General features: G+C 39.1%; 1 protein-coding gene across 2 annotated transcripts in view; it reads right to left on the bottom strand.

Moving 5' to 3' along the window:
• WWOX (WW domain containing oxidoreductase) overlaps positions 1-24543 on the bottom strand; it is a 474933-nt gene extending 450390 nt beyond the window's left edge. Inside the window, exons 1-5 of one of the 2 annotated variants that reach the window (XM_023934551.2) lie at positions 24382-24543; positions 22119-22183; positions 20802-20859; positions 20101-20279; positions 3955-4061 (exon numbers count right to left, since the gene is read on the bottom strand). In XM_023934551.2, the coding sequence (XP_023790319.2) occupies positions 3955-4061; positions 20101-20279; positions 20802-20859; positions 22119-22183; positions 24382-24488 (516 nt within the window). In that variant the 5' untranslated portion in view covers positions 24489-24543. The remainder of the gene's footprint in view (positions 1-3954; positions 4062-20100; positions 20280-20801; positions 20860-22118; positions 22184-24381) is intronic. The other variant, XM_086848248.1, reaches the window with a different exon arrangement.
• Positions 24544-27103: the final 2560 nt, after the last annotated feature.

Here is a 27103-nt window from a genome sequence, read left to right as displayed (position 1 = left end):
ATTTTCAAGATACCAAATGTAAAGCTATACTGATCTCTCTTTTCATCTGCTGCCTTTACATACTTTTTCTTCCTCTTCCTGTCCATATATATGCATATGTATAAACATTAGATTGCACCAATATAATCAACCATACCCCTCCATAAAAATTATATTTGATAGACCAGCCAGACCAATCACATTAAAACTTGTCACAATGCTTTACACAAGGCAATTACCCTTTATTTGCAATATTAGCAAAATTCTGCTGTCATTTGGAAAGAAAATAACCAAAATACTGCGGGTTGCAAAAAATTTCAGTTAACCAAAGTAATTAGCAAGTTTATATGGGTAATCCCTACTCAAATGGCTCAAACTCCCTACAAAACACATCTTCAGGCATAAATTGTTACAAAGTTATCTAGATTTGTCTACAACAACCAGTTAAGATTAGTTTGCATTTGCTTTTTAAACATAATGGCAGCTAATCTGAAAAAAATCTTATTTTCTCCCATTATTCCTGCTTTTTTTCTCTAAATCTTAACAATTGGATTTTCCCGAGCCATTTAGCCATCCCATTTTGTCTTTATAAACTTGATTTTCGGCTTTCACTACAAGCAAACTGAAACTGCATTTTTTGCCTAACAACTGATTTCAAAGAACAACAGGCCCAGAGCAGAGCTGTGATTCTGCAGACACTCAGCCTGTGGAACTCCAGACAGGGATGTCACAGATTCCCTAAGGGACCCAGCTGGGTGGTTTTCCTTACTACTGTTATTTTATGTACACTCTAGTTTATTTTAAAATGTTGTTTTACATTAGGTTTGATTTGGGTTTGTTTTGTTTTGTTGTGGTTTAGCAGAGGTGGTGGTTGGTGTTTTAAAAATCGCTGTTTTTTCCAGCTGTATTTCAGGCTGTAGTTATTACAGGCCATCAATTAGATATCAAAATTTGAAATAATAAGTTGCTTTGTTACATACTTTTAATTATTTTCTCCTCTTGCAAAGTATGAGGAACTGTTTTGCATCAATAAAGAATGGAAAAGGAAATATTCTGTGTCCAACATCTAAACCTTGAGTACCAAAGGGTACTGTCCCACAGAAAAGTCAGCATAGGGTACACACTGCTTTTGGTCATACACCTGTTTTTGCAGAAATACCAATTATATTACAACACAGTAGTAAAAGTCCACACTTAGGCCAGGTAAACACAACCAACCATTTGGCAGCAGTCTAGAGTTTTTTTGTTATAAGAGCATATTTCATGCAAATTAAAAGAGGTTTGGGAACTCAGCTGAAGAGTAGCAACATATCTATCGGATTTCTACCCCTCAAATTACTGGAGGAACATTGTATTTAATAGCACAGCTCAGAGACTTAATCTCCAAGATTTACAAGAAAACATAAAACAAGTAGGTAGCACTATTGCTGAAAATACCACCTGAGTACCATGAAGGTGAGGCTCTGTAAGGCTGCAACCCAACCAGCTGTATTTTTCTTTAAATTTATTCCAAAATGACAAGTAAATCAACTTCCTTTCAATAATTTTGCTTTCCCTTGAACAGAGGAGACAAAATTCTGTGCATGCTTAGAAGTTTTTTCTAGCAGAACAGTTGCAGCTACATATTGAGAATTCATCTGAATCAGATGCAGAGGTTGTTGATATTTTTTTAATTCTTTCATTTTTTAGGAAAGGATTGTCCATTAACAGCTTCCTGTAATTACACCTATAAGCTAAAAATTAATATTTTGCATCCATATTTTAGTATTAGAAGCAAATCAGTCAAATTAATCTTTGTCTCTTTGTTTTCAGTAACTGATTTTGGGGCAGGTTTTTGTGTTTGTTTTCCTCAAGCTTGCTTACAATTTGATGTAAATTTTAAGCATCTTGTAATTCATCAACTAATTCTCTCCTGGTTACACACTCCAAGTAATTAAAGTTCAGTAATAACTTATTCTTTCTGCTCCAGCACCTGCATTTCATTTGTTTATTTTCCCAGAGTCATAAATCTGAGGGACTGTCAAAGTGCCATAATATTAGTGCAATAATCAAAGTTAATTAGTCCCTCTCAATAAACAACAACAAAGCCATTACAAAGATGCATTGAAGGTTTTCCAGCTACCCAGTTTACAGATGAGACTCTTTTTCTGAACAATTAGAATTTGAAAACTGTTAGTAAATAAATGTAGTGTTTCTGAAGTAATTTGACCTTCAATGTTCTTCATTCAATTAACAACTCATTAACTTTTGGTGAGATAACACAGGTATTAAGACAAATATTCTGAACTCCCACAGTCTTCAAAGTGCTCAGAGATATGGTTAGGATTAAGAGGGTAATGGGATATTTTTCAAATAAGAGGTGTTCACCACTGCCTAATTTTAGTTAGATAAAACCCATATAAACAGCCATATTCAGCTGGACTGGGACTATCAAATTCAAACAAAGTATCACCAAATCCAGTCCTACTGAAAGAGAATAAACTATGCTGGCCTCTGTTGGAATTCTCTTGCAATTCTATGCTATTGAAATAAAAAATAAAAATAAAAGGAGAGAAGAGAGAAGAGAAGAGAAGAGAAGAGAAGAGAAGAGAAGAGAAGAGAAGAGAAGAGAAGAGAAGAGAAGAGAAGAGAAGAGAAGAGAAGAGAAGAGAAGAGAAGAGAAGAGAAGAGAAGAGAAGAGAAGAGAAGAGAAGAGAAGAGAAGAGAAGAGAAGAGAAGAGAAGAGAAGAGAAGAGAAGAGAAGAGAAGAGAAGAGAAGAGAAGAGAAGAGAAGAGAAGAGAAGAGAAGAGAAGAGAAGAGAGAAGAGAGAAGAGAAAAGAGAAGAGGAGATCAATAACAGAGAGTTTTATTGGGATGAAAGCAGCAAGGAGCACATTTTTCCCAACCAACACTTTACTATAAATCATTCATATGATCTGGGCAAGAGAAAAAGTCCTAAATCCAAAGACTGATTCTTCATGAAACTTGTGGTTACAAAACTTAGCAATATTGAAAGCATCACTTATCTGGAAATACATGTAAATAAGCACCATTTGTTTTGCATTAATAAATATTATAATTATCTTTAGACTACTTATGTGTAAATATTAATACTACTGAGTGCTCTCCCATGTCATCTGGGAGCAGCTGAAATACTTTGAGAGCTCAGGAAATAAAAGCAATACACTCATCAGTAATTTTAGCTGGAAAGAAATAAAAGTCCAAGAATCTAATCCATTGGTCTTTTACTGATTTAAGGGTAGAGATGTTACCACATTCTCTCCTGGAAATCAGCAGTCCCAGCAATCTCAAACAAAATCAGCTTAAAATCCTTGCTAGCAAATAAAGGATTGTGAAAGGAATAAATTAGGACAGCTGAATATATTTTAATAAGGGCCTCAGAAGATCATTTTTTAAAAAATGGGGATTAGGGCAAGTTAGGAGTCAAAGAGCAACAAGGCAATAGATGGGACTGAAAAGCTCATGTTTGTGTGACAAAAATGGGAGAAAAATGACAGAAATTGGGAAAAAGCTAAAAGGAAAAAAACACTGAGACAGCCTGGCAGCAGGGCTGCAGAGCCTAAGGGACTCAGAGAGAAAAGGAGAAACATTCTTGTGTTCGAGAAGTACAAAAATGACCCTCTGAAATCTCTCACTCTAGAACAACTCTGGGCAAGACAGTGGCTGTTTTGGAGGACTATGTCCATCCTCCTTTGGATAGTTATTCACTTTGGTTCTGGAGTGTCCTTTTCTGTGAACCAAGCCTTTTTTTCCCCCCTTACAAAGCACCCATAAATAACACAGATAACAGCACATCAAGCCACTTGTAAGGCATGAAAAACCTCTGTCACCCAGACACCAGTGACTGAGCAGGGTGTTACCAAATGAAACAAATTACTTTTTCCCTTAGATCCTGGCATGGCAGTGCTCTGTTTAACTGCTGGCACTGCACGGAGGACTCTCAGGTGTGTGTTGGGCACCGTGCATCCACTCACCCATTCCCCCAGGATGCGCTGCACGGCGTCGTTGCCTCGCGCCACGCTCCTGCAGGCCAGGATGACACACGCCCCGTGCAGGGCAAGGGACTTGGCAGTTTCAAAACCTAGGATAAAACATTGTCCTAGTCAGAAAGAGATCCCAGCAGCAACACAGAGTTATAAAATTACCTGAAAACATGAGCCACACAATTGAGTGTAGTTAGGGTACCTGAAGTCTGGGGACCTGACAGTCACCTGGACACAGCTTTTAAGAGCATACTTGAGGAAACAAAGACACCTCAATTTGGTCAGGTCTTTCAGACAATAACTGTTTATATGTCGTGCAAAACAGGTCTGGCACCTTCAAAAAACAGACTCAACTTCTCTGCCCACCAGTGTCCTCACCTTTCAGAAGAGTAGGATTGGATGTGACCCTGCCTTGTTTGTGAGCAATGTGCCACCCAGAGAGACTGCAGAGCCACTGCGCCCGACAAGTTCACACTGGAAGTGACAGAGTATCCAAAACTGAGCTCAGGGCTCTTTAGGTGCACACTTGGCCTCAGAGTCATCAATCTGAGGACCACCTGTGTCAGTGGGAACAAAACATTGTTTCACTGTTCAATGCACTAATGAAAAGCTGCATAGAAGTTGGTCCAAAGTAACTTCATTTAATTGGAATGAAATCTGTGAGAATTTACAACAGGAGATGAGGCTTTTGGGGAGAGAAGAATGCCCATGAAGAGCAGAGAACTAGGCCAGAACCTGGGTTTCTACCACTGGGTCTCCATCTCCATGGAGACCTGTGCCAATGACAGGAATTGCCTTCTAGCTGAAAGAGGCATAACACAGCTTAATGAGTTCAATTAGAAAAGCCTAAACTATGAAAGCAAGAATCAAGCTAAAATGCCCAACAATTTGAGTATGCAGAGAATTCAAAGAGAAGAGGCATTTGTTTTAGCTTTATGACATTTAAAGCATGTTCATGATTTCCTGTTAAAAATTGTTTACCAAACAGCCTATGAAGATGGGCTGTCTCACTTCCAAAACACCCTGGAGCAACAAAATCCAGTAACAGCACAAAACATAACTTTCATTAGAGAAACAACAGACACCAAGACAAATTTATACAATTTTCTGCAATTACATACTTACGGTATTTAAGTCCAAGCAATTTTCCTGTATCTCCTTTAAAGCCATTCACTGCACCAAGCAACTTTAATTACCTGGATAATTCATTGCATGCACATGAATTCAGCTACAGCATATGCAAAGATTTCCCCTGTTCCTAATTCCACTTTAAGCATATTTAACTAGAATTTTTCATGTAACTAATATAAGATGTACCATTAGCTAGCTGTTATGCTTCTTGTTTTGCACAAGAATACTTATTTTGACTCGCTGACCATATTATTAAAAATTAGTTGTAATGCCTGAGAATAGTTTTGCTATTGTTAAACAAAGACTGAGAGCTGGTGGCCAGATTAATTAGCAAAGTGTGATGATGTTTTGCTAACTCTACCCCATGTCACACTGTGCAAGATAATAAACAGCAAAATAATAAATTCCATGCCATTCTCCCCTATAGTTAATAACTTGATACTCATTATAAACTAAGCAAGTTCCATGCTGTGAGTTTAGTTCATTTTATGCTATCTCAACTCTTCCCTGCAAACTTGGAGATCAGTGTTAAGCACTTCTCTTCAGGATGTCCTTGCTCTTCTCTGAGATTCCAAGAGTGATTCTTCACCCTTAGGCAGACGTGTTCTGATCTTTATGTGAAATCATGCACTAAAAAATCTCCATTTGAATGCTGCAACAGGTGAAGTGCTGCCATATCTCCCCATCAGACATATTTTAAACTAATTCACAAACACTCCTGCACAGAAGGACAGTTAGATACACATACAACTTCTAACTGGAGCACCTGAAGGAGGTTGATACCTCAGTATCCAAATCTTTTTACAGCTTTAGCTCCTGGTTCTTCTGCAACAATTAATGCTTCTTCCCTCCCCCAGTATCAAAAAGCTTTGACAGGTGGGGAAAAGCTTCTATCAGGGTGAAAAACATTTCCTGTCAGATTCATTGTGTTAAACTGTAAACAGCCTTTGTTCTTCAGCAAAATGCAGCTATATTTTCAATATACAGTAAATTTTAAAACCTCACTCTAACACAGATTAAGTACAAAACTATTTAAACTCTATAAATAAAAATCTTAACCTCTCCATAAATCACAATCCACACTGAATGTGGTTTCATACACCAAAGTTAAACCACAAAGATCATAAACACCCAAAGAGTAAAACCTTGAAAAAAATCACAGCAGGGTTACACAGAAAGAGATGCCTAAATAAATATGTAAGGGACATGCAACATTAAGGAACCAGAGCAATCTTATATACTATATATACAAGTTATATACTAGTTGTGGGGGTTTTAAAAGTAGAGAAAACTACACTAGAAAAACAGCACAGAATTACAGACTTGGGCATCAAGGACAACCAATTACAAGGAATAAAAGAAACTCTTCCCCCAAATGTGACAGGAGAATAACATACTTAAATAACATCCACTTCAGAAAAGTAATCACTGCATTGTATGGAGTATTTAAATAAACTATTTTGAGCAAATGTTTTATAAAACTAATTTCAAGCAAGTGCCCTGGAAATCTCAAGTTTGTGCTGAGATCAACGACTCTTGCTGCTGGTGCTGTGGCTGAACGAGCTCTAATCCGACACTCAGAAGTGAAAATCCTCTTTAAGAATAAGACATACATGGGGATAAACATTATGGCACAGTTCTACATCACCAGCTAACCTAAAGGACTGGGAGCAGAACTAACAAGAGAGCTACAAGCACATGGGATTTGCTAGAGACATTTAAAACCCTTCAGCCCTTTCTTACAGCATTTGTTCATAAAGACTCAGAATTAGCACTCGATTTCATTCTTCATCTTCTACAGTGATTGTTCAATACTCTCACATTCCTGGCTATCTGAAGTCAACTTCTGCCACTGAATTTTGGTGCAGATTTTCAGCCAGTGGTGTCAATTAAGAAGCAGTTAGCATTGCTCAATTAATGCCAGCTACACTGTGTCAACATGCACCAGAAGAGAGCAGGGCTCTCCAATCCATGGAGATACCACTCACAGTAAATGTGGTGTTCAGCTAAATCAGTTTGTCTTAAAGCAACCTAATGGAAACATAAGGGGAGACAAAATCAAAATTGAAATGTTATACTAAACTGCAGAGATCATCCCAATAGAGATTTTTTTTTCCCCCCACTTCCCAAGTCACCTAAATGCAAACGGGTCCTGTAACGTGCCAGAATAGAGGAACAGTGGCCAGGGATTAAAGTGAAGGGAAGAGAAGGAGAATCAGAGATGAGAAGTGAATTTTCTGTCAAATCCCAATTCTATCTTTCATACCTATTCCTTGCTTTAGATGTGATCAAAAATCACAGCCAAAGAGTTCAGACTTGCATCTTCCATTTCAACCAATGCCAGAGCTCTGTTTAGATTAAAAATACACTCCTTTAAAAGTGGGGGGGAAAAAAACCTCTCAGCCTTCATGTTTCATCTTCATCTTGCATTTCTTTATCTATTACAGAATCATGCTCCCACCAAATCCCAAACCAATTTTTACCACATATTTTTAAAGTGTTTTGTGTAAGTCCAGTGACTGAAGCATTTTACCAAAACTAAAAAACCTGACAGAAATTATCACAACTATTCATATCTTAGCAATACATCTGGAACTAGGGATTTTTCTGTTTGAACCTTTTTATTCTCAGTGTTTCTTCAAGCATTTAATAAATCCATGTTTTCGTTTGCTTGTCTTTAAAAATGACATTGTGGCTTCCTGCAGGCAAGGCACACAGTTTTCCTAACACAAATCAATTACTGTATTTAAAAAAAAAATTATCAAAATTTAGTATTTAGCTTTATCATTTCATGTTTAAGGAGAGTTTATTAAAGATTTTATTTTTCTTTTTGCATACAATTTTTTTCCATTGTAACCAATAACATATCATGAAGGCAGACAGGCATCTGAATATGAAATAACAAAAACTTCACATTTCCTAAACAAAAACAGCCTTTGCACCTGAAAGTGTATTTAAATGTATTATTACCAGTCAAGTCAAATAGAGTTACACACATTTTAAAAGAAACCTGAAATACCACTTTGTCTCAAAACAAGCAGAACTTATTTTAGTGTGACTCATATTCTTTATTTTAGTAAAAACCCTGAATTATTCAGAATTACAAATGCTTATATTCATAAGGGATAAAAAAATATTTTGTCAGACTACAGTTATGTTAACACACTGCTTCTATTTTTACTGCAAAATAAACACTTCCAAATTAAACATTTAACTAAAATCTGGAGTAGCAGAAAACAACAGATCTGCCCATAACCTAAGTCAACATCAAACCAATATCTTGATGAAATCTAGATCAGGTCTGAGCAGTCAAATTTGCTGTGACATTTAGGGCACTCCACATCTCAGCAGTAATTATTCCTGAAGGTTTAGCAGCTGTGGGATAATAAGTGATCAGTTCTTTTGTTTATTTGCTTAAATAAAGCCAGCCTATTTATAAATACCAGTGCTTGAATACATTATTAAGGAAATAAATAACATTTTTGTGCATGCTGCTGTAGCTTCATCATTATTTAACAGCAAAGCTGAGGTGAGCTGAAGAGAGGTGGTGGCCACAAAACTTACACCAGTCCCACACACAAATTGTGAGGATTTACCCAACACCAGCAGCAGCAAAGGCCAACAGCAAAGGGATTTCAGTTTCTGTCTAATCCACACACCCTTGGAGGGTTTGTGTTCTGGAAAAATGCCAGCCTTCACAGCATTCCTAAGGCTGATCAGACATTCAGCATCCACTGGATTCTAAAAGCTGCTTTGAGGGGTGGGGTTATTGCTTCCCCCCACCCCTTTCCAAAACTTTGGGGCTTTTTTTCCTCCCTTTCTGCTGCTACATTTAACACACCTTCTTAGACAAGCTTACTCAAGTGACCAGAAAAAATCCCAGGGAATATAAAATTGATCTTTGACTGCCTCTGGTGGGAATCTTTTTTTTTGTCAGATACTTTTTTTAAAAAAGTTTCAAGTTTAGAGAAATGTGATTGGCAAACACTTTTTCCTAAAGCTGCTCTTTGCATCAGCAGTAGATTTTAGCAACACAATAGCTTTTCCCACCAAAGCAAAAATGGAGAAAAAAAAGCCAGAAATTGTCTAGTTTCTTTTCAAGTACACTTCTGTTCCTCTGTTAGCCAACACTATCATAGGTTTCTGTACTGCTGAGCTGAGCCCTAATTAAACATAATAAAAAAAATTAGCTGCATGTTTTGAATCTCCTTTTGGCAAGTACAACAGTACAATGTTAATAAAAGAAGTAAATTCAATAAAGAGAAATACTTCATCCAAGGCAGAATAATTAAAAGACATACTGTGCTGTCAGCTAAAGTGCTAGATCCTCCTCCCAGCTTTAATCTCAAAGTCATTCCACGAGAAATGCTTAGTGTTATGTAAAGATACAGAGAAAGTGCTACAACATAAACTGGACCACTTTTTTTCTTAAAACAAGCTATGTATTTATTTATATCAGTTATACAAACAGTGAAAGATTTTAAAACACACACTAAATATTTTACAGATAAATAATAAAACAAGGTTCTGTGCTAGAAAGCTCACAGTTCAGCTTACAAAAAAAGAGATATCTCAGGGAATCAAACATACAGAGCCAGGTCCTGTTCTAGGGGCTCCTATTTTGTATCAGGGAAAGGAACAGACTGAAAATTAAAACAGCACTACCTGATTTCTGGCAATCTCCACCCACCTCTGTCTTTGGGCCACACGAGATAAGACAATTTGTTTAGTTTGGCAGCATAGGACAAGTTTAATAAAAGAGTCATTTGAGGATCCTGAAGAAAGACCTGAGTACGGGAAAGATGCAGTTCATTGCTCTCTAGTTCAAAACTGGCAAACCTTTGGGTGTGCTTTAAGCTACGAAGGGAAGAGGGAGGTGGGAAGCTGTTATGTAACTCAAATGATCCATCATGTGGTTCCGACATACAAAGTAAGGCAGGAGATGGAGTTCTGAAACAAAAGATGAAGAATAAGAACAGTATTAACAAAAAGTGTCTGTACACAAAAGCAAGGAGAATGGAAAACAAGCAAGAATTAGAAGTTAATTACCATGTAAGGCCATGGGGAAAAAAAAAACCAAAAACAAAAACAAAACCAAAAAAACCTCTTTGACACACATTTAAGAAGTGCACAAAAACATGCCATGCATCTTCCCACACCAAAATTAATTTGTAGCTTTTTAGAAGACATTTAAAGTCTGCTAACAGCTGGAAGACCAGCAGCCCACCCAAGAGCTCAGCGACAACCATCCTCTAAAGCAAAGGATCAGTAACAGTTACACACTCCATACCAAGTTTTTTCCTCTATTCTATTATGAAGCCTCTCTGCCTTACATTCTAGACACACAACTTTTCATTTTGCCAGAGATGAGTGTTTAAACTGCCAGATGCAAAGAACAGAACCAAGAAGTCTCGGGCTCTATTCCCTGGACCACAGATCCAATTCAGACACAGACACAGTGAGACACCTTCTCACAGATCACAATCTTCACTCACTCACAGTGCCAAAAGTGTGCTGCCAAATAGATCATGCACATTTTTATACACTCCTCTTTGCTTACCAAGGCACAAAATAATCCAATTTTACCTTCAGAATTAAAAATATTTAGCAAGAGTAAGTCTATACCCCTCAGCATCTGCTCACAGCTGGACACAGACCCAAACAAATAAGGCTGTTTTTAAAAAGCTTTCTCTTTTAGTTGCTGCATTTCCTACTCTTAACATATCTTAATTACTCCCTCTGCTGAAGAATCAGAATAGCATTCCAAGAAATATATATTTTATCTTGTGACAGAACAATCCATCTCCCACTTTAAACTGGAATATGGACATGGACATAATCTGTAAATGTAGATAATTTACTGCTTACATACATTGTTCCATAAGTCAAATAAGGTTAATAACACATTTCTCAAAATCTTAAGTAGCACAATCAATGTCTACAATGTACAAATGGACAGAAGCAAGACATGCTGCTCATGCTTGCCAGGGGCAGGAGAAGAACATGACCAGAATCTCCTAAGTTCCTGAATCTCTGAATACATGATGTGAAAGTGTTTCCTTCAGTTTGGCTGTGATATAGGAGAATTAGCAAATCTCACAGATTTTAAACTGTAATTTTTTGCACAAAGGCAGCATTCTGACTAATTACTGCAAGATGAAAATGACCCACAAGTTTTATGATTTTGATTTTCATGTAAAAAATAAAGGAAACCAAATTAGAGAATGTATTGTGTTAAAGCTGCCTGGATGAAGAATAAATAATGAGGACGCACCCAAACATACCTTTTACAAAGATAACATAACCTGGGAAAATTATGAAAAATTTCTAAGCAACATTCATTGTTTAGAACATTGAGTCACAGTGCATGAACAAGATTCCAATAAATACATCCAGAACTGAACTGTGAAAATTCCTTTCTCACACTTATTATTTCTACCAAGAAAGTATAACAACAAGAAAACCTAATTTCACCTGTACTTTTAATAGAAAGATATTAGCTATGAATAGGAACTTAGGCATGGTGACTAAGGTAACTATCATTAATTGAAGGAGAGGAAACAAAGTGTATTACTATGAAACTATTCAGATTTGAAGACAGACTGTAGGGAGTTTTCTGAAGCAACAGATAAAGTACTGAAATCTACAATGTGGAAGTACAGCAAGAAATCAAAACCAGCTGGATGTTACAGGAACAAAAATACTGAGGTTATGGAGCAGAACACAAAGCTACAGAGATCTCACATATTAAAATGACAAGGAAACAGAATAAATGGAATAGGAGAAGAAAAAAAATTTCCCCTTCACAGAAGAAAAACAGAAACAAGAGAAAGGCATTAAGAGTTTAATGTGTGACCTAAAAACTGCAAATACCATTAAATAATAATAAAAAAGGAAGACAAAGGTACTTTTGTTTTTGATGGTCTTCCCTTGAGAACACTTGACAAATTTATTTTCATAAATCACACACTGTCTTTAAAAATCTCTGTGTATTGTAGACTTTAGGATGAGTGTAAGATCAGTTGCTTTCTCACTGTACTATTCTTATTCTCTGATTCAGACAAAATTCTGGCATCACAAATTCTGAAGATAAAACTCCTTTTTATCAGGTCAGGATTTTGATCTTTATCTTACCAGGTTTTTACCTGTCTCCTTTTACTTCCTTCTTGGTAGGAATTTACTGGTTCAGACTTGAGTTTCAAGACTTTGTAACACCTTGACACAGCCAAGCATAAGAAGCATAAAAGGGACACGTGATACTGAAATCCTTCCTTCTTGTGGATCTACTTAGCATACATGTAGCACTAAAAATCTTCTAGTAAGACAAAAACATCACATTAATGTACATCTATAGGCTGTAACTAGAGTTGTCAGTATCTAGAGGAGTCCCTACATGTCTCAGAAGATCCTGTCATTAGAAAATAAAATGCATTTAGCATTTTCCCTCTCCAGCATCTAGCAAGCATTCCAAAATAATACAAATGTACATGCGTGTATCCAAACAATTCTTGAAGCACAATGAGTTTTCAAAACATGAAGACACAAAATGATGCAAAGAGTAATCTTGATGTTGCAGCAAGACAAACTGAACGACACAAAAAGTCTTTTCACCTCTGGACTATGAAATATGCACAAAGTGAGATAAACCTTTGTAAAATTAAATATTTCAAAAGACAGAAAAGCAATCAAGTTGCAAAGTTTCTAGCTAGTTTCTAGTTCTTAGAGAGAAGACAAGAAGTAAGTACCACCTAAGAAGGCTCCCTGTTTTACAAATATGTTTTTCCTCTGTAATAGGAATACCCAAAACTACAACACAGGCCCACAGCTCAATCCCATCCTTTGTGAAAATATTCCTTTACAAGCAGTAATCATTATTGAACCTTTTAGCCCAGATGTAATTTCCTACATGTTACAACAAGTTTCACATGCATTGTGAATTTCAGCCAAGGTTGATGAAGTTCAATAACTTGGCTAACCAACCATGTGTACTGCTCATTACACAAGTAATAAATAGATTCATCAAAATGGACATGAAAAAGCAGTATGAACATCTGACACCATTTTCAGCTTACTCAATAAGAAAAATAAATTACAGGAAGTCCAAGGGGACCTCTTAATATTTACAGTATGTTACAAGTAAGCAGTTGGAGCCTTATGTAAAGCAGAGCAATATTAATATTCCACAATATTAAGCCAGAGTTAAAACAGAGTGATGGCACTCATGGAAAACTCACTCACCTGGTATAAATTTTAAGAATAAAGTTCTGTAACTTAAAGAGAGCCCTCTTCTATTAATTGAATTTTGAAAATAATAGCTTTTAATGGATTTTTAGTTGTTCAAATGACATCAGTACTAATCCCTGAGTGATGGCTACAAACTACAAAAAAGGAGCTAAAAGTTCCACCCCAGAGGCAAATTCCCCTCCAGAAATTGTGCTTTTCTACATCAGTTACCCCAATACTCTACCCTGGCCAAAAATGCACTTCCTGCAAGACCCAGGCTCTCCTGGAAAAACACCATACTCCCATTCCCTCAAGGAACTGGTACAACAAAATTCATGCATGCTACAAAGGTTTGGAATTCCACAAAGGAAATTACTGGAAAAAAAAACAGCTAAGTGTAAGTTAAGATGCAAACAACTAAACTTCTACACAGACACCAACCTTTCATGGTAGTGCTACTCAGACAGTGCAAGATAATTCATGATACACGGAGCCTAAGATTCACAAAAATACGAAATATACATCAAGGAACAGCTCTTCCATGCTTTTAAAAGCCTAATAAATACAAAAGTATCCCATGAAAACACTCTCAGGGACAGCTAGGACTTGGCCAAGAAAAATAATCCAAGGTTAGAGATTGCTGATCTTTCTGTCTGCCTCACAATAAGCTTTGAATCCAGAGCTCCATAAACAAGCACCACTCCCGTTCTCCACACGTGAAACTGTGGAGCATTTCAGAGTTCCAGCATGGAATTCTCCAGCCATGCAAAGGCTCCAGCAGTTCCTTCACCACACGTTCTGCTCTGTACTGAAAACATGAGATGCACCCCCTTAGCAAAGCCCCAGCACCCCCTTCTCTGTGTACCACTGAGCTACATCAGAACCATGTACAGAAACTCCTCATAAAAGCAGACAGAGGTTTTATTAATCCACAGGATTTAACACATTTATGAACATTAACTTTGATTCAGACAACAAACTCTTTTCACCAAACTGGGGAAAAGACAATTCAAGAGGCACTGTCAAAAGTTTGCTGCTCCAGCTCACATCCCTCTTCTGCTCTTGTAAGAAACAAGATGCAAATAATAAATACTAGAAAGCAAACACTTTGCTCTCTAGTCATCATAATAAGCCATATAAAAAAGAAGTTTACACTAAGAAATCTTAAAATCATCATATGAATAGAATTGAGAAAAATAACAATAGGGACCAAGAACAGACAGATGTATTTTCTCTCAGAGGTTTCCTCTTCCCAAAACAAAAACAAGCTGACTTTTTCAAGGCTGACAAAGTTCAGGTGTTCCAGCACAGGAGAAATTCCAAAACCATGTAAGAAATCATAAAGTGAATCTGAAACAAAGGCTATCCTGAGCAGTTCCTTTGTGGAAGCCCTGCCAGTTGCAAAACCTTTATTTCATGTGGAAACAGGAGAGAGAAATCAGAAAATAAACAGTGCTTTCAAAGAAAAATGTGCACATTTTTCAAGGAAAACCTGCAATCTAGCTCAAAAATAGAGCTGAATAAGTCATTTCCAACAGACAAACATCTGTGGGCTTAGACCACCAAACTCCAGGCAGTACAGCAAAAGACAATGAACATATTTATGACAGTCAGACTAATACTAATAAAACCAAGTACTCAGTGATATGTGATGTGTTCAATTCCTCCCATATGACCACAGTTTGACTTAAATGAGACCATTCACTAGTCTAATTAGGATTCAGCAAATGTTACCTTCCTTTTGAAGGCTGATGAAGCCTCAGAAAAAATGCTGTCATCCACAAATAACCTCAGTAAATTCTGAACTACAATAGCTCCCTATATTCACAAAATTCTCTTCTCTGCAGGTACAGAGCAGTCAATTTTTGATTCCTTCAAAAAATAAAAATATTCTTTTCAATCCTACTTTTCTGATCTCTCCACTGCCCACAGATTTAGGGCATAGTGTGAAAAGTAGCCAGCATCTATTAGAGATCCTAAAGAGTCTTCACACAAAATTTAGGTAAGTTTTAAAAGTTTAATTTTTTTTCTCTTACAAGTAGTAGCTTAAACAGCCATTACTCAATTAGTGATTACTTAAGTGCCTAAGAAATACAACAAAGGTTACCCACATTTGGCTCTATTAAGGCTCCCAAGGTAGATTCTGCTTTTTAACTACAAGAAATATTCAGAACAATACCAACATAGGAAGTGCTCGAACACTGCTACACACAGAAAGGACAGCTCAGAAATCAGGAATTCTCCCACAAAACAAACTTTCATTGCATTCTGCCAATATAAAGTACAAAAGCACAGTCACAGCATAGCAGCCTGGCCACATGCTTTGTATTGGTTATGGACAGGTTCACTTATTTTTATTCTACTTTGATGAAAAGAAAAAAAGTAAAAAGCTACCAAGAGCAGTACAATAAAGTGATGGCAAAAAAAAAATGGTCATGGGCTCTTTCTGAATTAATGTAAGCACTGTATGCTTGCTGAAAACAAAGAATCCCAACCTTTCAACAGTTTAAAGTCTATTTCCACCTTAACATTATCTGATCTTGGACACTACTGGTCCCAGAATTAAAACTGCTAATCCCACATCGCTAAGCACTAAAACCTTGCTGTATTTTCTAGTAAAGGACTCAGAACAGTTTCTACTCTACTGGGAACAGAAGGATCTAAGAGCAGTAGCCATTCTACATTACTCACAGATGTAAAGTGTTCAAATAATGCTCCATATGAGAGAGATTTCACAAGGAGGTTGCAGGTGATACAGAGAAAGGCACAAGATAAATTGCAGAGCCACATAATTTGTACTTATCACAAAAAGCACCACCATGTGTGAACCAAACCTAATAATCTACCTGTTACTGTGATGATTAATATTAAGGAAATTATCATGACTTTCATTATCAAAGTGTTACCTTCCACAGTTTCACAATGTTCAGGAATGTTTGTGTCTATATACAAACCCTCACTGCAATTAACCATAACATTTAATACTGGGAATGGAGCTCACTAAATATACAAGCATTTCAAAAGCTGCATTCAAGAGCCCAATTCTGAAAGTTGAGCTCAAAGCAGAGTTTAAGCTTTAAGCCTTTTCCCCCAATTTCATACACCTGATACTCAAACTTCTCACTCCAAATGTATATACACACCAACATTGTACTGGAGCAGTGACCCATCTTTTAGTCACTGATTTAGTACCTAACCCACAGCTTCTCTCCTGGCTAAGCCTTTTCCCATTGCAAAGAAGCAAAAGTGCCAGAAAAAAAGAGAATTTCAACAAAACACTAAACAACATTTATTTTGAGGAAACAATTTAAAACAGTAAACATTACCAAGGAAAGCAATACAGCAAGCCAGTTTCTGGCTGGAGCTTCTGGATTTTCTTCAGCCTCTGAAAAAAAACCTAATCTGGTTGTTTTGGGCATCCCTTATAAAAGCAATGACCAAGCTTCTTTTGACCTTCATCTAGCAGAAAAATTAGAAACCCAGTTTGAGCAACTGTTTGGTTGTGATTATCAATACAAAATGTGATAAAATCTTGGAAAAGCATTAAAAAACATCCTACTTTGTGGAATCTGCCTGACTGGACAGAACAGACACACTTTGCCCTTCCGTTATATTCTGCAACACCACTTGCACTTCACCACTCAGACACACTCCCCAGTCCCTGACACAGAAACCAAAACATACCATGGTCCTGTGGCCATACAGGTCATATATGATCCTTAAAAACAGACAGCAATTTTTATACAAGTCAGAAAACATATCAGCTACACAACTGGCTCTCTGATACTGAAACAAAGTTACTTTTTAAAAACTGTATCATTTCAGATTGCTTACACATACAGTCAAAAATACCACATCTCTATGTAAAATTAAACCTAGAGGAACTGCTGACACACTTTTATAAATTTACAACTCTAGCCCTAATTAAGAACACAAACAATAGAATTACAGGAGCATTTCCTAAGAACAGCAATAAGCAGCAGGTCGCTTTTGTTCAGTATTTTCAAAGAGCAACACAGACCTCTACTGGCGACACTGGTGAGCAGGAATCAGCTCAGACCAGCAGCAAGCTGGGAAAGGCCTTTCTCTGTAAGCTCGTGTTGAGACATTTAAACAGAAAAATACACTCAGAATTGCAGACACCTTCAATTCCTCCCAGTGGAGTAAGTCTAAATAACTTTGACGGAACCAACTGACAATTTACACTATTGTTAACCTTTTCTAAGCTGCTAATCAAAAATAGTTGTTTTTTTAAATGTAATTAAAGTTAAATTTAATTCTTATAGTAGTTTTTCCCCTCACACTTTCCACAACAATTTTAAGGATTAAGTTAAGAAATTGGGTGTATAATCCAGGAAATTCGTGCAGACCACTTTCCTAATCAGGAATGAAAATAACCAGCACAGGGCAGACAGTGTCCCTATTTACAGACATGTTAAGTTAATGGCAATGAGGCAATGTGTGAGACCACTAAAACCCTAAAACTGCTGAACTCATCCCAAGTATTCCCTCAATAACTAAGCAAACATCTCTGTTTCTCAGAAGTTGAGGAGATTTTTCAACTCTAGGGGAAAAAAGTGCTCCTGACAAGCTGTGTAGAAGTCTCTGTATTAGATTCACAAATAAAGTGAATTAAGATATCATTTCATCTTTACTGATCTGTTTTTAACATTGCTATCCTAAAGCAGAGTATATGGATGAATAAAAACATCACTTTTATGTTCGTCCATCTTTCAAGAGATTCTCAGCATTTTCCAAACTTTATCTTGAACATCCAGCAATGCAGTAATTTAAAATGCATTTTTCTGACTTTGGTCTATCAAGTTACAGCTTGATCTTTGTTCTACCCTTTCTGAAATGAAACATTTCTCAACAAATGGACAGAGACCATAGTTAGTTATTTTCAAATATACCACTGAAACTCATTTGGACAACAATCAAAGGGTTCAGGTTTTTGGTTTTTTTCCTTGCAGTACTGAGTACAAATGCTAAACAAGGAATATATTACTTTTATATCTCTTTCTACTGAATGGACAACAATATTTCCCTCAAATTATTTACGCTAACCTCTAAAAGAAAACGTTTTGCTGTTCTGAAATCACAGGAATTGTTTACTCCTCAAAATACTCAGGGAGGAAACTATTACCTCCAACATATACAGAAAATACAAAAGAAGAATCTATAACACCAAGTGGAACACAGAACTGAAATCCTGAACTAACTGCAAAATTAGCTCCAAAACTGGTAAGAGTCACATTGAACCAGCTAATTAATCCATGCTCCATGGCATCTGGTAAGAAACATCAGACACTGCATAGGACTAAAGCAGCACCAAATGCAATGTGATATGCAAGAGTTTTGAGTTAAATAGGCCATAACACCATCTGAATCTCAAATCTGTTACCTTCATGCTTATGGACTCTAAGTCAAAGCAAAAAATATTTCAAGCAAGGATATGATTGATTACTTGTGACCAATCCAGATTATAAACTAAGGGAAAAACATTAAAAAAAAAAAAATCTTGACAAAACCATCACATATATTGAATTGATCTTTTGCCATATCTGAAACACCTCAAACTCATTCAGCAAGCTGAATGGCAGCTCTGCTCCTGCTGAAGGCAAATCCCTTTGAGTCCAGGTAATTCTTTAAATGTTCAGAGAATGCACAGTTGCATACAAAGCAAATTGTACTGCTGGATGCAATGCAGAGAAATGCTGTGCCAAGAACCTGGAACACAAACCTCACTGGGAAGCCCAAATTCCTTGAGACAGGTAAGTACAACACTTGCTGCCCCAACTGCAGTGCCAATCTGTAGCAGAACATCAGGCAGTGACAGCAGGATGTGCTGTTAAGGCCTAAATTGCAAGGCACGGTAAAGCTCTAAATTCTTCATGTGATTCCTAGGTAATAACACTCAAATAATTAATAAATAAAACCCAAGAAAATTCAGTGGCAAGTCCTGCTATTAACTGATTTTCCAGGATGTCTTCAAGGTTTTCCGATGTCCTCAAAAACACATTTAAATCAAAATTCTGAACCAAAATAAAAACCATCAAATAATTTGCATAAAGACTCCTTCAATATTGTTGTAATCCCATCACAAATAAAAATACAAACAACAAAAGGCAACAGAAGATCAACAGTTATTTGAATCTCTCACCCACCCCCTATAGAAGCAGAAATATTTAACAGGTATCTAAACAAGCTGGGTGTCTTAGGAAAGGATGTATGAACCTGTGAGACATGAAACTAACAGGGATTACTAAAGGTTGTAAATTGTATTTCTTTGAATTAAAGGAGCATCAAGTAAAACATCCTGACACAAGTTCATCATCAAATTCACTTGGAAGTACCTTCAGAGATAAAAATTCCACAGCCTCCCAGGAAAATCTTAACCTGAGTTTACTTGCTGGCATTAGGAAGTTTTTCTGAATACTTTACCTGAACTGCCCTGCAACCATAAAAACCTCACTCCTTGTCCTAGCCACTAAGATCATAAAAATAAAATTCCCCTCTCTTTCTACAGCCATCCTTTATATATTTGCATAATGCAGAATGTCTCCATCAATATTTTTCTATAAAAAAACCAATTGTTTCAGCACTCAGTGTCTTTCCTGTAGTTCTCCTGTAAGTTCCAAATTCTCCACAGATTTAAAAAAAAACACCTTCATAATTAGGGGTTTTATAAGAAAAAAGTGCAAATCAAGCCTGAAAACCAAAGATACAGAGCCTGTAACATGAAGTTTGCCATATTTTACCTCATGTGCATTGTTAACCTACCTATTCCTGAGTTGGCTCCTGTGATTATAACCACTTTCCCACTCAAGTCACGGCCCTGGAGAATTTCCATTGCAGTACTGTTCCCATCATATTTTTGTCTAGTAGTAGGTTTTACTGGATTATCTTCTACTGTAAAGGCCAGTCTTGGGTCAAGGTAGGTAGTCCTTTTGTTTATGTGGCTGCAAAAGAACACAAAAATTCAACTGTTTGAACCCCTCTGCACTCTGCATTTAGATTTTAAATGTGTTGCAACCACTGCTATGTACAATTCCAATGGATTACTTAATTCTCAAAAATCAATTTTTTTTTTCCAGCTTGGTTAAAACCATCCCAATCACATTATTTAATCAAACTTTTTTCCCAGTTGTGACAGCATCCATTAATAATTGTATTTACATAATTCACAACCCATTCTGACCTTCAAATGAACCCCTGACATAAAAGGCAGAATTTTGTCAGGGGAAAAAAGAAAAAAATCTTGTTGTTTAGGGAAGATGTTTTCTTAGCAAGTCTATAAAAGGACCCCACAGTTGCCCTTGAAACAGCAGACACTGCAATATCTGCATTTGGATTCTGAAGCTGCATTTATTAATCTTTTTGTCTTTCCAGCTGATATTTTCACAGTGTCATAACTCAAAAGGCTCCTCAGCATGTAACTCAGCTGTCCTCTTTCTACACACTGCACAATTTGAGATACTTACTCTACAAAATAGACTTGTCCATTTTCATCAGTCTCCTGCTCCCATCCATATGGCAGATCTAGAAAGCACATAAAACATTAACTTTATTTTCAGGCATTAGAATACTCTTCAATTTGAAGTTTAAGTCATTTCTCAGACTGATGAGACAATTCTGCATTCTTTCTGTAGGTGGTACAGCTACCTGCTGCCCTTGAATATCAGAATTTGAAGGAAGGATTGCTTCCCTAATCACACACAATTGCTTTCTCATACAAGTACAGTACACAGAAGATCTGGTACAAGTTCAATGACTGGCAGATTAAGTATAAAGACAGTCTAAAAAATCTTTATAAAGATTATTTCAAGTTACAGCATAAAAAAAAAAAAAACAGCAAAATTCAACCATGCTTCCAAGCACATACAGATCTATACTACTCACAGTTCAGTATGTATCCCTGCTAAAATAAATAGCAAAAAACATAGGAAAAGTTATGTGTAACACATACCAAAAGCTGAAAGATCAGAGCCCTCAAGTGGGCATGAGATACAATAAATCAAACCTAAATGATTCCATGAAGTTGGAAGGACAGATAAAAGAAGAAAAATGGCAAATCTTTACATAACAAATTCTTATATAAAAAAATTCTACAAAAGTAGTTAACAGATGACATTCACAGTATTTCTAACTTTAGCTGGAAAGTACTTATTTCACTTTGATTAATTTAAGATTTACTGAAAATAGTTCACTAAAAGTCAGATTACTAAAGCCAAAAGAAACATGGCTTGCCAACAGTGCAGTACCCCCAGATACAGAAGCTTCTGGAAAGATCTGATTTAAGGCACTGATCCAAGGTCTTTGAGAAGTCCTTTTCCTCTGGAAGTGTCCTGCAACACTGTTTGCCTTCTCTTCTGGCACAAATACTCAGCTGGGTTGGGGGAAACAGGTAAAATGAAATCTAGTAACGCTTCCTTCTGTGCCAGGGAGACTCCTTGATCCAGAAGAAACACATTCTTTGAAGAATATAATCCAACTGTAAATATTATCTGATGGACACCAGGAACACAGAACCCCAGCTTTTGGCTACATGCTTTACAAGCTACACTAAAACAAAACCTGTAACCTGGAATTAGTACTTTGGCTTTATGGAGCAATACAGGAAAGCCATAAAACTGCAAACTGATTGCCCTAAACAGACACAATCAAAGAGGCAAAACCCCACTAAAATCAGCCATATTCTGCAAGCTCAGAATCAGTGACATCTAGGAGATCAAAATGAGGTCAGCTGGAGTTTGTGGAGGAACTAAATGTTTGTAACATTACAAAACTTTAACACAAACCTCCTGCAACACGTTTCCTCTTTCCAGACTTAGGATGTTCCCACTGTGTTTTTTCTTCTAGGTGGCTGCAGGAAAAGAAAAAGGTTAAGATTTTTTAAAATTACCTAATAATCTTTCTGATGTAACCCAAAATATCGCCACAGTTCTGAAAGTAATTAACAAGAGAGCACAGAAGTCTATAAAAATTCAAATAAATGTTTGACTTTCAACCCCAAGTTTTGTTGCTTACAAGAAGAAAAAAAAAAAAAACCTCAAATAACTCAGAAGTTAAAAAGACTCAGAAAACACCTCAAAAAGATGATCGTTGGCAGGAGTAAGGAAGAAAGAAGCAAGAAAAGAATTTATCACCAACAAGTAATAATATTAGGAAGTCTTCAAATTACAAAAGCACCTTTCTAAAACTCCTGCCTAACAATACTGATATGTACAGTAATAAGTATCAGCATAAGCAAGTTGGATTTCTACACAAGCAACTGTAGCTTTGGATGGGTAAGTTTATCCACAGGCCTTGACTAGCAGGATATTTATTTAATATACATAACAATGGTATCCCACCTTTTCTTCCAATTCAGAGTCTTTATTCATTAAAATCACAGAATTAAAATACTCCATCATAAGATTTTTCTCCACTATAGAGTAATCAGCAAAGTCATGTGCACATAAACAAGGTCTTAAAATAATCAAAGTGCTGAAAGCAGGTTGGACATTAAAATCTCATCTTTCATTGAGTATTTTTAAATAGCAACCAAGTTTTAAGAGTCAGGCAGGGATTAATTGAGTGTCCAAATTGATAGCTGCCCAAGTGTGAAATAAAGAGTGACAACAGCAATAAATAATACACAAATAACTACAAATAACCTACGGGCCCAACAGCAATTTACACACAACATAAGCAACTTTCCCTTCTTACAGCAACCCCACGGTGACAGCACATGGTATTACAGGGATCACAGCTGGGAGCTGAGACTAAACAAGTACACCTCTGTGACCTGAAAATAGGAGATATTTAATCAAATTACAGCAGCCTGACAAACAAATGCTGTCCACCTGTGTGCACGCCTAACTCAACAGAAACATCTTCAAAAGTCTTAAACCAAAATAATCTAATTCCAGATAAATGTTCATATTCCCAGAATATGCAGAAGTATCACAGATATAGAGTGTATAATTAAAGCAATGGTGGAACACCTCTTCACGTCCAATATATTTTTAGACACACTGGGCAAGATTTTCAGACAGTAAAGATATATTCGTGTTGTATCATTAAACTAAACCAGTTCAGTCTCACTAGAGTTCAGAAACTGACCTGTTGAACTGCCTGTGTAACAATTATGCTCAGTAATACCTTGTTATTTCATAGGTTTGTTCGGGTTATTTTCACCAAGTGATTCTTTCCTGAAAGAGCTTTTGAAGTCATTGGAAATATACAGGCAATTGACCTAAGAAAAACAAACACCTAGAGAGAAATTGCAGCATTTAAAACCAAGTGTGGATAAACTAAAGCATTCTGTCCAGTGTTTATAAGAGCAGAAGTTGGGAGGAGGAGGAGAACCCATCACAGGGGAGATTGAACAATATTTTTCCACCCTTTCGTGGAAGGGAATAACTCTTGTAGCTTTAATCAGACAGGAGATGCCAACATCAGCATGGCTACAGAAACCACACGAGAGGAGAGAGTGTATAAACATATATTCTACTGGGTTAGCTCATCCTGCGGCACATCCCCTCTGTAACCTGCGAGGATGGAATCACATCCAGTGGCCCGGACAGAAGGAGCTAAATGCGACTCTTTATCTTTTGCCCAAGGTGTACTGAAGAGCTGAGGAACAGCATCCACAGCTTTTAACTTCCATCGGATCTGTTTCTCCTGTTCCCACACTCTGCAATATTGTGTAAGGCTTAACCAGAATGCACAAGGCTCGCCCACGGAGGCCTGAGGCGCACCGAGCCAGCTCCGGGACGCTCCCACGAGCGGCTCCAGCATCATTCCCAGGCGGGGCGGGAGGCGAAGGCTCGGCACCGCTCCGGCCGCTCGGAGCGGCTCCGCAGGGGCGGCTGTGGCTGTCAGAACCTTCGGAGCCCGTCCGCACACCCAGCCCAGCGCTCCCCGGAGCCGGGCGGGCACCGCACACAGACCCCGCGTCACCCGCAGCCCGGTCCCGCAGCTCCAGCCCCGCGGCTCCTCCGTGAGGGGCGGCTCCGCGGACGCTGCCCCGGGGTGGTCAGAGCGCTCCCGGCGGGCTCGCCCCGCTCCCGCCCTTACTTGGCGTAGTAAACCCAGCCGTCCTTGGTGGTGCGCTCCTCCCAGCCCGGCGGCAGCTCCTCCTCGCTGTCCGTGTCCTCCAGCCCCGCGTACTTGAGCGCGGCCATGGGCTCTGCGCGGCCCCGCTCCGCCGGCGCGCCCCGCTTCCGCCCGGCCCCGCGGCACCATGGGAGCTGTAGTTCCCGCGGGGTCCCCGGGGCGGCGGGGACACTCCGGTCACCGAGGGCACGGACACCGCAAGGGGCCCCGGCTGAGCTCGGCACAGGAATCGCAGGGGTTTGGGCCGCTCTGCTCAGCCCTAGTGCAGGCCGCAGAGGTGATGAGGGGTCTGGGACACCTCGTATGAGGAGGGACCGCGGGAGCTGGGCACGTTTAGTCTGGAGAAGAGAAGACTGAGAGGGGATCTCATTAATGCATATAAAAATCTCAAAGGTCGGTGCCAAGAGGATGGTGCAAGTCTCTTTCTGTGGCAGTGGGACAAGGAGCAGTGGCCACAAACAAAAACACAAGTTCCACCTCAACGTGAGGAAGAAGTTCTTTACATGGAGGGTGGCAGAGCACTGCAACAGCTGCACAGGGAGGTCGCTGATTCTTCCTCTCTGGAGACATTCAAAACACACCTGGACACCTTCCTGTGCCACCTCCAGTGTCTGTTCCTGTGCCTTGGAAAGGGGATTGGAGTGGATGATCTCCAAAGGTTCCTTCCCATCTGAGCAGTTCTGTGATTTTCAGGGCAGGAGGTGCTTCCAGCCCTCTGTTTTCAAAGGACTGAATACAGCGAGGCCCTGGGAAGCAATGGGAAATGTGCTGCTCTTTAGGCTTTTTGCCCTTAGCTGTCACCACCTCCTCTCGGGGATGAGACTCTTCCTCACAAGTCAGGGATCCTTGTTGAGGAAGGCCTGGCTGAAGAGAAGTACCTGGCTGTGCTAACACCCACCTGGCACCTCGCAGGTTGCTTCGCCTGCTCAGAGGCACAAACACAGTCACCTTTGCCAAGCCTGGCTCACCTGGTGACACAACACAGTCAGCTGCAAAGGCTGAAGCATTCGGTGAGCTGGCAGTAACCTGCAGTAACTCTGTGCTGGTGGCTGAAGCTGTCTCCCCAGTGCTGCTGTGACAGATGGAGGGGGAATGGCTGTCACCATTGCTCAGCTGCCTTTTATTTCCGGACCTGTGTGCTGTCATATTTCTACCTGTTTGTATAACCAAACCCAACAGCCAGCGGTTGAAACAGAATTGTTGTCCTTTGGTGGGGTGCTTTAAACAAAAAGCAAGGCAGAGGCAGCGCTGGGCAGAGGCTGTGAGCACTTCTCACCGCAGCAGGTGGCAGTGCAGCCTCGCAGATGCACCGCAGCCTCTGACCCTCTAAGCCGAATTTTCATGCGCCATTTGAGATACTGACCTATATCGTTCCCTCACTCCCCACTAATGGCATCCGTATCTGGCCAGAAAAAGCAGCCTGAATTTTTTTCTGCCCGGCTGCTCCCATTGCTTTGCACGTTCCCCCAAGGGATTACACGTACTAAATGATCTCCTCCTGCTAGAAATGAAAACTCATGTATCATCAACAGCCTGTTCTCATGCGAGTATTACTGGCAGTATTAAAAAAAGCTTTGACTATACTTTCTTGGGTAAAAATATGGGAAGGGAAGATTCAGTGACACACTTGCTTCTGGTCCAAGAAGAGGTAACTGAATAGTGAGATGGGCCAGGTCCCAAGAAAATAGGTTATTTAGGCTCATATCCAAAGTACAGGGGGAAAAAAACAGTTTTAATCTAGCAGTAGATAGGGATATGGAGTTGTTAGTTTTCTTCCTGTTGCAGTCTGTCAATATTCAGCATCCAGCACTCCATGAATTGCATTCAGTGGGAATGTGGAAATCATTTGTCTGACATCCTATCCCAGCCATCTGGACAGCATGAAGTCTACATTATGCCCTGGATAAATACAGCAATATTTATGCATTTCAGTGATAAGGGTGTGTGCAGTGAACCCCATCGCCCCCAGGAGAGGATCACCCTGCCCAGCAGAACCAAACCAGCCAAGAAAGGCTCCTGGGCTGCCTGCCCACACCTCAGCTCAGCCTTGGCTGTTTGCATTCCCTCCCCACATGTCCAGGCTTTTCCTGCCTACCCAGGCAACCATGAGTGTGGACTACACAGCCACACTGTCTCCATGCTTTGGCTCTGAGCCCCTCTGCAAGGACTGCGACCAGTCTGGAGTGACCCAGCACAAGGCAGACACAGGGCAGGGACAGGGACTAGGATGTAGGGAGAGGATCCTTCCCAGATAGGACTTCATGCACTTGGAAAGGGCTATGGCCTGGGACATTCAGACCAGAGAGATAAACAGGGGTCCTGGCAGTGGACAGGGAAGCTGAATCTCCCAAGAACCCTGCTCATCCCCAGAGCTGTGCAGCCACAGGTCTTTTCTTCCCCAGTGGACACCCCTTGGATCCAATCTCATTGGGCTACAACTGGCAGCTTTCCACCCTCCATCCACTCTTTACATATAGGCCAGCCTGCCTATAGCTACCCCAAATCCAAGGCCCCTCACAGCTTTCCCCCATGTGCACCCTGGTGTCCTGGTCTTCCCTGGGCATCACTAGTGGGGTTAGTGGCCAAGGTGTGTCCCACTTGTCCTCCGTGCCTGCCAGGTCTCTGCAGGCAGGCCCCAGGTGGGCTCAGACCCGTTTCCCTACTGCATCTTATAAAGAGCACA

The sequence above is a fragment of the Cyanistes caeruleus genome, chromosome 12 (assembly GCF_971803275.1).
Source record: "Cyanistes caeruleus chromosome 12, bCyaCae1.hap1.1, whole genome shotgun sequence".
Classification (NCBI taxonomy): Eukaryota; Metazoa; Chordata; class Aves; order Passeriformes; family Paridae; genus Cyanistes; species Cyanistes caeruleus.
This window is presented reverse-complemented; position numbering and strand designations above follow the sequence as displayed.